This window comes from Falco cherrug, chromosome 3 (assembly GCF_023634085.1).
Source record: "Falco cherrug isolate bFalChe1 chromosome 3, bFalChe1.pri, whole genome shotgun sequence".
In the NCBI taxonomy this organism is placed as follows: Eukaryota; Metazoa; Chordata; class Aves; order Falconiformes; family Falconidae; genus Falco; species Falco cherrug.
In genome coordinates this window covers 78,197,836-78,213,815 of record NC_073699.1, presented here as the reverse complement: position 1 = coordinate 78,213,815, position 15,980 = coordinate 78,197,836, and the positions used below count along the sequence as shown (strand labels likewise).

Below are 15,980 nucleotides of genomic sequence, written 5' to 3'. Positions count from 1 at the left end.
GTGCAAACCTCATGAAATTGAACAAGGCCAAGTGCAGGGTCCTGCACGTGGGTTGGGGCAATCCCAAGCAGAAACACAGGCCAGGCTTTGTGGAGAACAGGTTAAAAGCAGCCCTGAGGAGGAGGACCTGGGGGTCTTGGGGAATGAGAAGCTCATTGTAGCCCAGCAATGTGTGCTTGCTGCCCAGAAAGCCAACCAAATCCTGGGCTACATCAGCAAATGCATGGCCAGCAGGATGAGGGAGGTGATTCTCCCCCTCTGCTCTGCTCTCATGAGACCCCACCTGCAGTACTGCATGCAGCTCCGGGGCCCCCAACATAAAAAGGGCATGGACCTGTTGGAGTAAGTGTAGAGGAGTGCCATGAAGATGACCAGAGAGCTGGAGCACCTCTTCTATGAAGACAAACTGAGAGAGTTGGGCTCGTTCAGCCCAGAGAAGAGAAGGCTCCAGGGAGACCTTGTAGCTGCCTTCCAGTACCTAGAGGGGACCTACCAGACAGCTGGAGAGGGACTTTTTGCAAGGTCAGGTAGTGATAGGACAAGGGAGAATGGCTTTAAGCTGACAGAGGGTAGATTTAGATTAGATATAAGGAAGAAATTCTTTACTGTGAGTTTGGTGAGGCACTGGAACAGGTTTCCAGAGAAGCTCTGGATGCCCCATCCCTGGCAGTGTTCAAGGCCAGGCTGGATGGGGCCTTGATCAACCTGGTCTACTGGAAGGTGCCCCTGCCCATGGCAGGTGGGTTGGAACTAGGTGGTCTTTAAGCACCCTTCCAACACAAACCATTCTATGATTCCACAGTTCTAAATTCACTGTAATTGTTAATACACTGCAGGTACATTTGTTTCCCACAAATTATACCACCTGATATATTTGTATTTTCTAATTAATTTTGGTTTTATGTTTAATAATATTCAGAAGTTCAGGGCTTATGTTACATACTGACACATTAAAATATGAAACCAAGTGCACTAGTGCACTGTTCCCTAAAGCATTTGAAGTCATTCTCTGTGAAGGAACTTAAAAAGCACAGTCTGAAGTCACCTAATAATGTAATAGAAATTAATAATTGTAGCTTATTTTAACAGTCATACATTTACACATGTGCAATTTCATGGCCGATAAAAAGCAATTTTTTTTCCTCGCAGTAGGGTAATGAAGTTCAGAGTAGTAAAATCTTTCTGTCTTCTTCATCCTTTTATTTATTTGGAAAGGATTTCTTTGTAGCTCAGCTGTTGTTTGCAGAATGGATTTTAAATCTTTTCTGCCCCTGTTTTTTAAAAGAATTACTTACCCCAAGATTTTATACCCCATATGCAGCCATAGCTCTGGAAAATACCTACGTGCTTACGTCCCCTTATACAGCTCATATGTCTCTCATAACTTATTGCTAAGGAGCGAGTGCACTGTTGCAATCTCAATCATCTCGGCGGTTAGCATCATATGTCCCCCAAATGAATATGTCTCTCTTGTCAAACTTAGGAGCCTAAAAACAGAGCTGCAGATTTGAGGCTTACTTACCCATACCACATGTGGGAAGCTTAAATTTGTCTCTTTTCCCTCAGCCTTTTCCCTTCTGCATAAATTCTTTGGAGCTGTGTAATTTTGTACTGCGAAGGACCAGGTAAAAAGCGGTGGTTTAAAAAAGGCTTAGTGCAATACAGACTCAAGAGGAAGCAGTCTGTGGTGAAACCTGCTTGGTTTTATGTGGTCTTGGCCACTAACTGTGGTCCTGAAAATGTGATTAATGGCTCTGGAAGTAAAAGTGGCTGCTTTAAAGAAGCTGCATCTCAGGTCCTTCAGGTAGCTCCCCAAGAAAAAGAAGACTCTATTACTCAAAGAAGGGAAAGTTCGAAAGGCTTCAGGGATGCTTTTAAGGCATTAGAGAGCAGTTCTGACAGAAAAGACATACAAAAATTGAAAACATATGTAAAATTTGCTCTCCTAACATGTATCCTGTTTACTGCAAAAATGTTGTTTCTTTTTAAGTTTAAAAAAAAACCCAAAACAACTCATTACTTTTACAGATCATACACATGTGGTAGTCCCCAACTTCTGTGAACTGTATTTGCCTTCAGTCTCATCCGTGCTCAGAAGTTGCATCATACCACATTAATCGTGTTGGTATGAAGAAAGGGCTGTGGTGCCACACACGTACTGGGCAGGCTGCTGGGACTGATGGGCATACCTCTTCCTGTGCAGGCAAGGAACTGAGCTATGCCAGAAAAAGGCGTCTTTGTAATGATACAGCTGCGTTCCCATTACAGGCTGGCCCACAGATGGAAATACTTTGATAAAATTGTATTTACTAACTTAGCTCCTCCAACGCAGAAACAGTGTGTAGACCTGGCACTAGGGTATTTTCTGACTCTGTGGCTGTGATGCAGACCCAAAGGAAGTGAAGTACAAAGCTTCATGGCCTAAAAACCAATCCTGAGCACAGACTGAGATTCAGGCAATGAGTCTCCTTCTGGACTTCCCCCAAATCAACAAGAGATGCAAGAGACACTACCGCTGTAGACAACGGATGATTCCCTGTTCTGAACAGTTGTATGGACTGCCACATTGCAGCCTGGAAAGAGGGATCCCTTAGTCTTTCTCTTTGCCCCTTTGAGGTGCATCTGTACTAAGGATGCTGCCAGAGCCACTAACCACAGTCCACGTAACAGGCTCTACAGGGACGTCAGAGTCCCATCCCTGCAGCCTGCACTGTGCTGAAACACATGTTTATATATAGCAAAGCATCTCTGAGCTTGCTTGCATCAATGTCATGGTCTTCTCCCTACATTCCTGGGCTTGACAGCATCCCTCAGCCCACCTCTGATAGGGAAAAGGAAGGGGAAACAGAGAAAAGGTGTTTCCAAAAGTTCTTTTGTGTGGAGACGGAGCAAAAACCCCTGCATATGAAGAGCAGAGTCCTCTGCTCTTGCAGCTGCCTGGTATATGGCATATGTAGTAGCCAAAGAAACACCTTCTGGCATGGGATAATGAAAGAGAGGCATCCTGCAGCATAAAAGCGAAGACCACATTCAGCACTGCATTATGCCATATAAATGGTCTGTGAGTCACCTTGCCTAGTTGGTTCACATTTTGCCACTATGAAGATGGGGAGAGAGAGGAAGAAGTTTCTTAGGTCTTCTCTAGAATGGAATTTAAAGCATATGTTGTTAGTTCTTTGTGCTTTCATTATTATTTGTACTGTAGTTTATACTGGAGGTAAAATCCAAAGATCATGTCTAGTCTCAAATAAACTTCGAAAAAGCAGAAGGGTTGAAATTGTTCTGCACCTGTGATGGGCTGCATAGACATAGCATGAGCAGCAAGGTAGAATACCCTTCCTCTGTCAGCCACAGGTCAGAAAACCATGCCACTGTCTCCAGAAACACCTCTACAGCTCCTTTGCCAGTGCCAAAGTTCTATTTATAACACAGGAGAGTATATGGCAGGCAGGTGGGAACCACCCTGTCTGTTTCTCAGCCAGCCACGCAGGCGAGAGGATCAGTGCCTACTCCAGGCTGACACATCCAAGAGGCAATTGAATCCTGGAGCCCATCAGCTGCCCGGCTGCTGCCCTGCCAGCCCTGCACCAGCTGGCCCTGCCACATGGCAGAGCTCTTGCCCGGCAGAGGGTTTCAGGCTTTTTTCACCAAATCCTGCCCTGAACTGCAGTTTCCCCAGCCCTTATGGGGACTTCTGTGTCTCAGGCTAGCTCTGCTTTACACAGCATCTGAGATTGTGTTCTGCTGTGGTTAAATCCTGGAAGCTCATGCTGATACCAGCAAGGATGTGGTAGAAGAATTCAGCTTTTTTGGGTAACTATAGGTGAATTAGATTTACATTCAGTGTCAGCAACCTTGAGTAGGGGAAGACATAAGTGAAAGGAGTGATATTTTTTTTCTAAAACAGGCTAGAGGAATAATATTCTTGTTCTCTTCTTCACCAAGAAAACTGCTGCAGATGGGAAGCGACAGGAGATCATTGTACTGGACTCAAAACGAAGCAACGCTATTAATATTGGCTTGACTGTGTTGCCTCCTCCCCGCACTATCAAGACTGCTATTTTGAACTTTGATGAATATGCCTTAAACAAGGAAGGAATAGAGGTAAGAAAGAATAGTCAATGTCTTCAAGTCTCTGTTTTCAATGTTTCCTTTTTTTTTCCAGTGTTGCGCATGGTACAAGCCAGACTTCTTTGGAAAAGAGAAAAGGGGATATATTCTATCATGGCTGTTGAATCTTGTCAAATCAATGCAGTGTGCTCAGAAGCACATAGAATTCACCCGAAGTTGGGCATGCTCAGTAAACATGGATTCTCTGCTTTCTTTATGTCTAAATTTGATTAACAATGGTGTTAATTGCTGTCAAGATTTTCAGAGTATTATCTGTTCCTCTGAAGCTTGGCTGAAATATTGTGAGCAGGAGGAACAGGCAGTGAGTTACTAGAGCTGATGCAACTGGTACAGGGTTTAATAAAGTTCATGCCCAGCTAGCTGTCGGAGCCATTCTAGATTGTATATCTAATGGAAAACAAATACAGTGACTACTTCTGCTCAAAATAGCATTTCTGTGTTACTGTTGTTTGAAGAAAAACAGTTGGTATAAAGATTACAGATGATGTAATTTTTACCATTCCATGTTTGACTCTGCAGATATTCTTACTGAGATCCAAGATGAGCTCTGTTTATTTTTTTTATCAAAACATTTTTCTTCTATGAAGTGTAAAAGAAGCCTGCTGTTCCCCTGATTTTTTTTCATTGTGGTTGTATTAATTGCAAATCTTTTTTAAATAAGCCTGTATCATCTAGTAAGAGTAATCTGCACGGCTACAAATCTCAACCAGGGACTGAGCTGCAGAGGTTGTGTATTGATTCACAGTCACCTTTCAGTAGTTTGGGGCTGTGTTTCATGATTTCCCTCTTTCCACCTTCACTGTGCTGACTACAGAAGAAAATGAGAAAAACTGGCTGGAATAGAAATGTAGTTGCCAACAGTTACATGTAAAAGAAATACTAAGGCAAAAGATTGTTCTAGCTAAAAGACAAGGCCTGATTTGTCTCTACAAGAATGTTTTCTTTCCAAAGCTATATTAGTTATTTTATAGATACATATCTAGATAGATAGATAGATAGATATAGATACCTTACTCATATTATGAAGGTGAGAAATCAGGCTAAAAAAGTAATTTTTCATGACCCAGCCCAGGTATCCACCACTGAAGTTTGCAGTAGTAAGCTTTAAAGTGTTGGAGAGAAAGAAGTACCCCTCCAGCCAAGCTAAACTCACAGACCACCAGTTAGATCTCAGTGCTGTAGGCAGTGTTTCCGTAAAAAGTCCAATGTGAAATGGCTGATAAAGAAGGACACACCTTCATTATCTTCCATGCATCATCTCCCTTGAATTGTGTCCTTCTCTGGCATGCTTAACAGAAGTTCAGCTGCTCTGTGCCACTCACCCTTTCCAGTGCCAACGTTTGTAGCTGGGCTGTCCATCTGCCAGCCACCTGTGGTGTCCACAGTTCTGAGCGCTTTGTACCACCACACCCTCCTTTGGGTGGTCTTTCCATTAGCTGCCAGAAACCCATAATTTCATTTAAAATATGTATGCAGGCAGGTTTCAAACTCAAGAAATCAGAAACCAGGAAATAATATGCTGTTGATATACTTGCCCAGTGCTAAAGAAAATGGGATTTCTGAATTCTGTGTCCACAGCTTTAAGCTAAGGATGTGAGTAATCCTGATGTGATCATTCAGATATTTAAATCAAGAGAAAGAGTAAATGAAGCAGAGCCCAGGTACTTTGAGCCTTGAGGGATGAAGCCTTCATTGTTTGGGAAGGATGATGTTCATGGGGAAAAGAGGTTTTTTTCCTCACTCTTCCATATTTATTTACTTCTTATCAGGTAAAACCCTGCACTGAATTCAGATTCCCTTCCCCAATCCCCAAGTTGCAGATTTTTCTTATAGCACATTGTTATAGAGTCAGACAGACATTTATAGTGAGCTAGAAGTCTGGGTTAAGCTATGCAGAATTGGCCAAGAGGTGCACAGAGAGATACAGAAATGAATCATTGTGAGTCCCACTGTTTTCAGCAGAGCCCTGCCTTAGTTTTCCATACTGCCCCTTTGATCTACAGTGCAGACAAGCTTTGTTTCCTATTTCTGTTCTCCCCTGTATCCATCTGTTCATTGGCTTTAGTCTTAGAGTTAGCCTGGAGGGAAGAGGGGTTGTCTTTTCAGTCAAGATTTTTAGAAAGTTTACTGGGGTTCATATCTACGGTACCTAAATATTAGGAATTAATTGGTAGTGATGATGCATGAATAAGTAATAGTGTAAGCATCAGCTTCATTTATATAAAAGACAGAAAATAAACCAAATTGTTTGTTATATAGTGACCCACTAAAAGCTCCACTATTGTCCTACATCCTGCTGAATGATGCTTTATTTGTGACATGTAACTCTTGTTAGTAACCCATGCTTTGGTTTTTTACTTCAAATATGTAACTAAGGAGAAAAAAAATCACAAAATATTTTAAAGCCCAAGTATTTATTCTACCTAAGTATGTTACGTATTTTTAGGCCATGTGTTTGAAGTGGTTAGGTACCCCTGAGCTGTTAAAAAGGGCAGAAAATGGGGACATACTGCTGGAAAGTCAGATTTAGTTCATTTAGTATGCAGAGCAGGCCCTGTTAGAAACGTATTTTCGAAGGAATGCACAATATGTGTCTGCAAGCATGTGTCAATCCAACTAAAAAAAAATTTGCCACCTTATGTTTGCCAAAGTGGTTGTGTTTTCCTTTCTTTGAAAGCTTGGCATTTATTGTGTTCAAACAACTTGGAGCTCGCTGCAGGATAAAGAACTGCCTGCTTAGCATGGATGAGGACGTTCTGTGAGCTAAGCAAAAGAGGCGACCTTAAAATCCTGGCACCCAATTTTTATGAAGTGTATCATGGGCAACTACAAGAATAGAGTCTACCAAACTAGTCCTTGGTGCTTGTCTTTAGTAAAGGAAATCAGTGGGTCCCTCTGTAGAGTGCTCCTCAGTAAGTGACCCCAGCTCAAAATCAAATTATACCACACAGTATGATTAATTTAGCAGAGTAATGGGGTAATGCTGTGAGAAAATTAAGGTGGGTTGCTTTGTGCTTTACAATATAGCCATGTGATGCTACACAATATTGATTGTATTGGTAGGTATGGCTTTTAGTAAAACTACTCGAAATGAAAAAACTCTGCAGGTATGCTAAGCCCTCCATACCCACGTTTGTTAAGTAATTTGAAATCCAGGGGTCTGGAGTGGCTAGGTAGCCCTGTGATGTAAAAAGGAGTAAGATATGAGAACCTGTTGTTAAAAAGGTAGATGATGACATGTATAAACAAACACCAAATTTGAATTTTGGAAACTATCAATGCTAACAAACAGCAATGGCTGTCAGTTCCCAGTTTACAGGGATGGCTATCAGTCATTTTAGAGGAAGTCCCTTCTCAGAACTGGATCATTTTTGGAAGACTTGAAATAAAACTAGTGCAGGCGGCTTCACTTGCTGTGGAGTCCTGACCTTCACATGCTTTTCTATTTTGTTAGAGTTTCTGCAGGTAATGCAAACCATCAATGTGTCTTATTAATATCTGCCTGGAAAGCTGAAGTGTGAGAGCCTTTTTGGAGCTGAATTGTCTGCTGAGGCCTGTCAAATATCCAATGAAATACCCACTAATGTGTATTTGGTTGTACAGCTTACGAATTAGTGGGCCTGGAGCCACGGAAAGCTTTGGACCCAACAACAACCAGATGTTTAGTTTACCAATTTTTTCAGGCTCCCATTCACCTGGTAAAATCAGCTGAACAGAAATATGAAAGCCCAGGCACCCCTGCAACCACAGCACCACTGAGAAGCCCCATTATCTCTTCAAAGAGATAATTTAAGCACCTAATTTCTGCAGAGGCTCCAGGCTACTTGCAGTCCCTGGTTAGGTGCTGCCTTGTGTCCTAGACTGAGGCCTATAACCCTCAGGCATATGGGGTTTATAAATTTTGCCCTGTGAGTCTTGTAAGGCTTTCCTCTTAGAAATTTTTGGAGGTCATACATCAGGACAGCCGAGTCCAGGAAATAGGCAGTTTGATCCCTTCGCTGAAAGTTCAAGTGAGTGGCTGGGTCCAGCAGTTCAGGAGCAGAATAATGAGGATCCATTATTTCAGGTGAACAGGATCTCCAAAAATTACTTCTTCTCCATGCAAAGATTTCTGCACTGGTTTTCTACAGTATATCAGTCTCTGGCCCAAATATTTATGTGAGAATGCATAAAGGTGAAATATATGTATCACACATGTTAAAGGATATGAACTCAGGGTTTGTTGATAACCAGTTCTTCTTTAATAGACCTGAAGAAAGCCATAGTGGGGAGAGCATTACAAACTACTGCTTAGATTCAAAGCTATTTGTGATTTAATACTCACATCAAGTGCCAGTAACCTTCTGCCCTGCTGTGTATTTATGCTACTTTTACTGTCAGTGGTTTAAAAAATAATAATAATAATAATAATAATAAACTGGCAAATGGTGTGCTCATCAGATTCCAGTGCTGAACAAACGGCTCAGATTAATCATAGAGTGGAAAACAAGAGTAGAAGCATGTTACTAGTTGCTCAAGGGCACTCCAAGGATGATGACCAGCAGGGTCAGAATTACTTGCCCGAGTGGATTAGAAGTGCCGGTGAGTAGGTGGTTGCTATGGGGGCAGTTGCACCCTAGATGGTGTGAGACCTGCCAGCAGCTCTGGTCCTGTTGAGGCAGGGCTTTCAGCAGTGGGGTGATCCTTGGCAGCTGGCACCACAAGTACAGGCTGCTTCGCTTGGCATTCTCTGTTTCATATACTATGGTACACAGCACAGCAGCCTTGCAGCGCTTGGACTCTGATGCTTTTTGTCTGCTACATCTGGCTTGTGATGTTTACATAAAGCACAAGGAGGAGGAGAGTCCCTTTGGAAATAAAGCTTACTCTTTATTGCTCTCTTTAAAATGCCCGAAAGCAGTACAGAATCTCTGGAGTGAAGGCCCTGCATCACCACAAAATACTTGTGGGATCCCTGGGTAGCTGCCAAAAGTCCTAGTTATTTGTAGGAGGCAATTGAGAATACTGCTGAAGTGTTAGCCTTCAAAAATGCACCAGAAGCGTTTTTACATCCATCACATGGTTACTGCTGAACTCTCCATGTATGGATGTTCACATGAGCCTATTTGCAAGCTGCCCTGGCTCAGCTGAGGGAGTGTTGGCTTCTTCTTGTTGTTGAAGAGAGGACTAGGCACTAGGAGGCCTGACTTCTTCAAAGGACACTCTGCAAAACACCTTTTCTTATGGGTTTCAGACTTGGTCTCTTTTTTTATGATGAGTATTGCTTAAGGACTGAGAAATGCCTTGAAGCAACTACTTATAAATCTAGTATGATGTTAGATATGACCTAAGTTTCAATGTGTGTGTATGGATGGGTGGGTGGGTGAACGGACGGATGGATGGATGGATAGCCCATCTCAAAATCAATACACAAATGTTATCAATCAGAACAAGCGTACATCACGAGATTTTCCAAACAGTCATTGACAGGGGAATTAAAAGCATCAGAATGTATTGAGGGATTTTCCTCCTCGGCTTTTTTCCTTAGGATATTGGTTTATTAAGGTAGAATCTTGCAGTGTCCAAGTAAGGAGGCTTTTTTGGTGTTTGTTTTTTTTTTTTTAACTGAAAGGCAGAGCCAACATCAACAGAAAGAAATGCTGCTTAATTTATGTTTATGGAAGTCAGCATAAGAAGGTGGACAGCAATACAAATGCTGTGGCTGAAATTAAGTCCCAGTTCAACAAACAGAATATTACTTGCTTGCTTAACTTTTGTTCTTTGCCTGATTGACCAGGAAAAGTCCCTTATTCTCCACACTTATCTCCAGCGCTGTACAAGCAGGCAGATGAATTATCGGTACTGGAAGTGGGCAGTTGTGCTACTTTGATGAATGGGCTATGTCCAGCACTGCAACAAAGCTGTAGTTTGGATTGGCAGGTCTGATAGCTCTTTGGCTTTATTTTTATTATTCTCTCCTCCCCTCCAAAACAGCCTCTATCATTATAGAAGGCTACAGCAAGAACATGTCATTTCTCAGATGAATAAACTAAGTGGTCTTGAAAATCTACTGCTTTGTTTTAATAGGCATTGATCAGCAGGGTAAAGACCTAAACTTATCTGATGCCTTTATGTTGCTTTGCTTTTCTTTCTGATTTTAAAATACATTTATTATGTTACAACTAATTAAGAAGCAGTACTTTGAGAAGGAAAGCTGCCACATGTAAACAAACATGAAAAATCCAAGAATTAAAGGCAAAATGGAAATGTTTTGAGCCATACCAATGGCAGAAACTGGAAATATTGAGTTCCATTTTATCAATATTTTAGTCTTTTCAGATCAAAAGAGAAAAAAGCCACGTGTTATACAATGCATAACTCAACTTTAAATTCAGTGCCTGTTCCTTCTGGGACAACTTCCTGGGAAGCTGTTTTCAGTTTGGGTGAAATTTTTCAGAGTAACCTAATAAGCTGCAATAGTTGTTAAGTTTCATAAAAAACAAAAAAGATTGAACAAAAAGTAATAAATTATGAGAACAGCAAGGGAGTAGGGTCCTCAAGTTATTTCTGTATATCTTCAAGTACCCTGGAAGATCCATAGATATTGAGGCTAGAAGGACCTTATTATCTAGTCTGACCTCTAAATCACAGGCCACACAACTGCCCTCCTTCTACCCTCACTGCCATATGTAACTTGCAGAAAGATGGTTGGTTTTCACTTAGGTATATGAAAGATGAGGAGAGCTGTCCTAACCCATCTCCCTGTGTCTCCTTCAGTGTTTCATCCTATGATTAACCCTATCTACTGAGTACAAATTTAAAAAAAGAAGAGGCAAAGAGGCATTTTAATACAGATGTGTTTTTCAACAGACTGCATATGCTTGAGATAGCAGACCTTGCTTTGCTTTCTTGTGCAGTGGGTTAATTCTTCGTTAGTACAGAGCTGTCCTGATTTACCAGCCAGGGTGTTGAGGACTTCTACTGTTGCAGCTGTGAAGTCACCCCACGTCCAACCCTTGCATGCCTCTCAACCCTGCTGCTGACACTTGCCTTTTTCTCTCCCTTTGCAGAAAATCCTGACCATGATCCCAACTGAGGAGGAGAAGCAAAAGATCCAGGAGGCACAGCTGGCAAACCCTGATGTTCCCCTGGGCAGCGCCGAGCAGTTCCTTCTCACCCTCTCCTCCATCAGCGAACTCTCTGCCAGGCTCCAGCTGTGGGCTTTCAGGATGGATTATGAGATAGTGGAAAAGGTGAGAGGGAAAGCAGGGAGGCAGGGGTGGAGACTCTTCTGAGGCTTTGCTTAATCTTTGCCTGACCTTATTATTACATGAGCATATGTTTTGAGGAAAGGGTAAACGGGTCACTTTTGTTTCAGTGGCCAACCAGGAAACAGCTAAAATGATCCTTCATAATCTGTTCCTTCTATAAAAGAAAATTAGAGATTATGCCTTCCTTCCTTTTAATTAGTTGGTAATGAATTGAAACAAAGAAGAGGGCTAAATCCTTACCACATCTTCTCCAGATGTTGTTATTCAGGAAATTCTTACTTCAGACCAGTAAGGTTTTTCTTTGGATAGAGACTGAATTAGGACTACAGCATTCAATCTTATATCATAAAATGAGAATATTGATCTTACATCCATCTGAACAAAGAAAAACACCATCCATTAAGGGTTTTTTTCTGTCTGTAACTCTCAAAATTACAAACAAAAGATAAGACATCCTTCAGGGGTGTTCTGTTCAGTTCAGTCACAGACAGTTGTTGCCACCTTCTTCATGGATGGCGTTTATTCAGAGAACACTGTAATTGGGTTGTCTGTCAGGAATGATGGATCACAGGCAGAAATTTCAAAATGACAGCATGTAATTTTGGTGCATAGGTGAAACAGAATGGAACTGTGTAGGTGATTTCAGCTACTTGCTGACTTTCACAAGCTCTTCCAGGAATCTCAGTGCAGGAACATTCTTTTGGTGCATACTTCATACATTGCTCTTCAAGCAGCTCTCTCCTGCAAATATGAATTTTGTATGTGTGTCTGTGCACATACATGTATATTAAAAAATTGGTATAACTTCATGTGATACGGATTCTGAGAAGACAGACATACTTCTGAGAATGCCTTACGTTTACCTAGCCATTGATATTTAACAAGTTATACAACAGTGGATTGATTTGCAGGTGATACTGACAAGATTGCTCAACCTCTGCTTAATTTTCTTAGATTTTAGGAAATGCAATTGCACTCATGTTCAGGACTTTTTAGATAGTGACATTTTAGTATTAGACATTTCCATTTCTGACTTGTAAAAGACAAATTAGTTTTATCTGGCCTGATATACTTTTTTGCCAGTTTTGGGCTTGTTTTGGGGGGGTTGAGGTGGTGTTGTGTTTGTTTGCTTCTTTGCTATGGTACAGCTATTTATTCTGCTTTGAAGTTACTGCAAGGCTAAACTGTCCCTTTCATGTAAGCTGAATTAGCTCTAGCTGTTAATCTACCTGTATACTTAGAATTTCTAGCCAATCAAAAAGTAACATGTGAAGCACTGCTAAAAGCTAAAGAAATTCTGATAGTTTTCTTGTTGCTTATCCTATAATGTTTATGCCACAAAGTTAATAAATTGCCATTTAAAATCCATATAGAATGGATGCTAGTATGAAATGTCTCACATCCAAAATTACTCAAAGAAGCAAGAGCTGGAGTGAAGATAGGACCAATATTTTTATCCCTGTTGAAAGGTGTATAGGCCTAAGTACTGTACTTACCATAAAATGGTACAGGAAATAACATATGATAACTCATAAAATTAGAGGAGCACGTGATAAGAAGCCTATCATAGACAGGACAGACAGCCTGGGTTGTAGTCGGGTGAAGAGAAAAATATGGTATCAGACATCAGAGGTACAAGAGAGAAAAAGCAGTTGGGTCTCTCCAGTAAGAAAAGGTTGAAGTCAGAGTTTAAGTTCCAGATGACCCATAAACATAAGTGTTATATAGATTGAGATAAGATACCATGAGCATATTCAGTTAAGAAAGTAAGTAGTTTGTGTTAACAATTATGTTAATAGAGTCTCATGACCTGTTAACATTCTTCTGTTCTTGAAATTATGCTTTTGTAGAAGATTGTTCTGCAAATGGGCAAACCCTTCATGAAACTTAGGTGCCAAATCACTTACCTCCACAGTTTTTTGTCATTTTTTTTGTCCAGCACTTGCCTGATCTTTTAAAAATCTGGTTTAAAATTAGGACAACTCACAACAGTTCAGAATGGACTCATTTATCAAGTCACAAATATATTTTCTGTAAGAAATGAATGAACCTTACTGTTATTTCCAGGAGGCTGGAAGTTTTATATGGTTCATTATATTAATAGAGTGAAATACCTGAGTTATGGAAGTAAGGTTGGAAGTCTCATTCATGAGACTCTTTTGCTAATCAGCCAAGAACAGTTTTGCCTAAGTAGGTCTTAGCTTCAGCTCTGACAACCTGAAAGAAAAACAGCACAAAATTGTTCCAGAAAAGGGTTAAGTGAGATATTGTTCATGTTTGTAGAAAAGCTTTCCAGGCATAATGAAGGAAGTCATCTTTCTCAAATTGAATTTGATTAACTAAAGCAAGCCAGGGTACAGCTGTAGGGAATAGCCTCAGACTGTGAGGGGCTGAACTGGCTGAATGAATACTCATTCTTTGCTCCTTACAGGGAAGGAAAAAAAAAAAAAAAAAGAAAAAAAAAAAAAAGAGAGAGAGAAAAAGGAAAACTCTTTCCAAATTATCTGTTTGATAATGTGTATACTGTTTTGAAATGTTAACATGTGTCTAAGGTACTGTATGCCTACTGAAGGTCATCAGTGGAACAATAATTTTCCTCACCTTTCTTTTGGTATCATATTTTAAAGGCACAGACAAAAGAGGCAGAGTTTCAACTTTAAGTCTTCATTTTCAGACTTGATTGCTCTGAAAGATTACAGTGTGTTACTACTAGTTCTTTGTACTGAACTATTTATGATTCAGATGCTGTCAAATTTCATTATCTCAAAGGGAGTTTAAAGGTCTTAGAAAGAGGAATAGAATCTTTAGCTGTCCTAAATCAGATTTTTTTTTTTCTTCAGGTCACGGTGGGCAAATATATCCTTATTGCTGACAACTTTAAAAGATCATAAATGAATATAAGCAGGTGTAGAAATGAGAAAAGTAGAACTGGTAAAGAAAGGGGCTTGCTTCAGTTTCTCTTCCAAGCAGAAAGATTAGTCCTGACTGTAGTCTCCCTGGTGGCAAGGTGCTAGAGAAATAAGTGTTCAAAGAGGTTGAACTTTTGAGTAGTGCTTAAATGGTCTGAAAATTTTACAAAGTGCATCACAGCTTTTTAAGTTTTACAATATGATCCTGATACTTTCTGTTGTTTAAAAGGGTATGATACTTTATGCAGGCCAGTCTTGATTAAATGTGAATATGGCAAATTACAGTTTGCTCATATCAAAGTTCCCATCTCAACCAAGTTTTTACCCTTCCCAGAAAAGCATGCATGTGGACTTGTACAGGTGCAGTAAGCTAAATTTATTACCAGTGTATCAGGCTGGTAACAATGCGTATGCCGATAAACTGTACAGGACGTGTGCTTTGTCATCCCGTGTCCCAGGACCATTGGATTCATTACACATAAGGTTGAGTTCATTTGTGCATGTCTGTCAAACAATATATCAGACATTATTAAATGTCTCACAGCCAGAAATTCTGGGCGGATCCTCAAATTTCATTCAAGTGTAATTTTAGGTGAAAAATAAAAACATGGTAAATAAGGATACATGATATTTAAGGTTAGGAGGTAGCTTTACATTATGTATCTGCCCTCTTTAAATAGAAGGTGAGTTTTATATGAAGCAAGAATAGGTATTTCATCTGATTATACAGGATCTAGCACAGTTTTTTTGTTTTTTAATAGTACAATAAAATAAAAAATAATCAATAATTATAAATGTGTATTATACAGAAGTCTAAGAAGGGCTACAGTGTGGCCTGCTTTTGAAGCCTTTGATTCTACCTTTTTATTCACCTTCAGAATGTATTAATTTAACCTTTTAGAATTTATTTTTAGCAGGTTGCAAGTAATATAGTTCAAAAACCTGTGTTTTAAGCAGATGCAGAGCAGTTTGATTCATCCCCATAATGCAACCAAACTATATCAACCCTGACTTTAAAGCAATTCAAAGAATTCTGTGCAGCAGTTTATTGATCAAGTTTAATTTGATAAAGTCTTGATTTATTTACAACCTCTCCTCTAATGTATTAATTACTTTGTTCACAATGTGATCTCTTATTTTTGTCTTGAATTTGCTATATTCTTTTCTTTCAAAGAGATGAATGGTTCTGTAGTGACTAGAAATGTATGTTTCCTTCATCTTTATACTCTTATTTCTGGTGAAATTTCACTACGTTTGTTGAATAACCCATTGTATTTCTCCAAGAAAGTGAGGTTCTCAACTATTTTGCCTCTTGGTCTAAAATAACAGCTTAAGTTTGGCTTATTGGCTCATAAAAAGCATAATTATTTAGGGAAAGAATGCTGCTCATGGATGCTTAGGATGGCATTTGGAGATAGAAATAATGTGAACTGTTACTGTGCGTACAAAATAAATAATCCTGGGCCTCACACAAAGACATAGAAATAAGCTCCTTCAACTCAATTACCCTCACTCTCTTCCTTTGAACTCTCTGGTGTAGTTCACTTCCTGAGGTAATGGAACAGAATTTATGTTTTCAAGCCTTATCAGTTTACATACCTATAGTCAGATAACATGTGTGGATGCAAGATGCATTACATTAAAAGATTAAAATGAGAACACTTGTAAAGCGTGATGTTTACAGTGGGGG

General features: G+C 40.0%; 1 protein-coding gene across 4 annotated transcripts in view; it reads left to right on the top strand.

The window, feature by feature from the left end:
- The window catches only part of FHOD3 (formin homology 2 domain containing 3), a 415,647-nt gene that overhangs the window by 353,434 nt on the left and 46,233 nt on the right, over positions 1-15,980 (top strand). For all 4 annotated transcript variants that reach the window (XM_055705739.1, XM_055705737.1, XM_055705738.1 and 1 more), the window contains 2 exons: positions 3,946-4,104; positions 11,181-11,363. In XM_055705739.1, the coding sequence (XP_055561714.1) occupies positions 3,946-4,104; positions 11,181-11,363 (342 nt within the window). The remainder of the gene's footprint in view (positions 1-3,945; positions 4,105-11,180; positions 11,364-15,980) is intronic.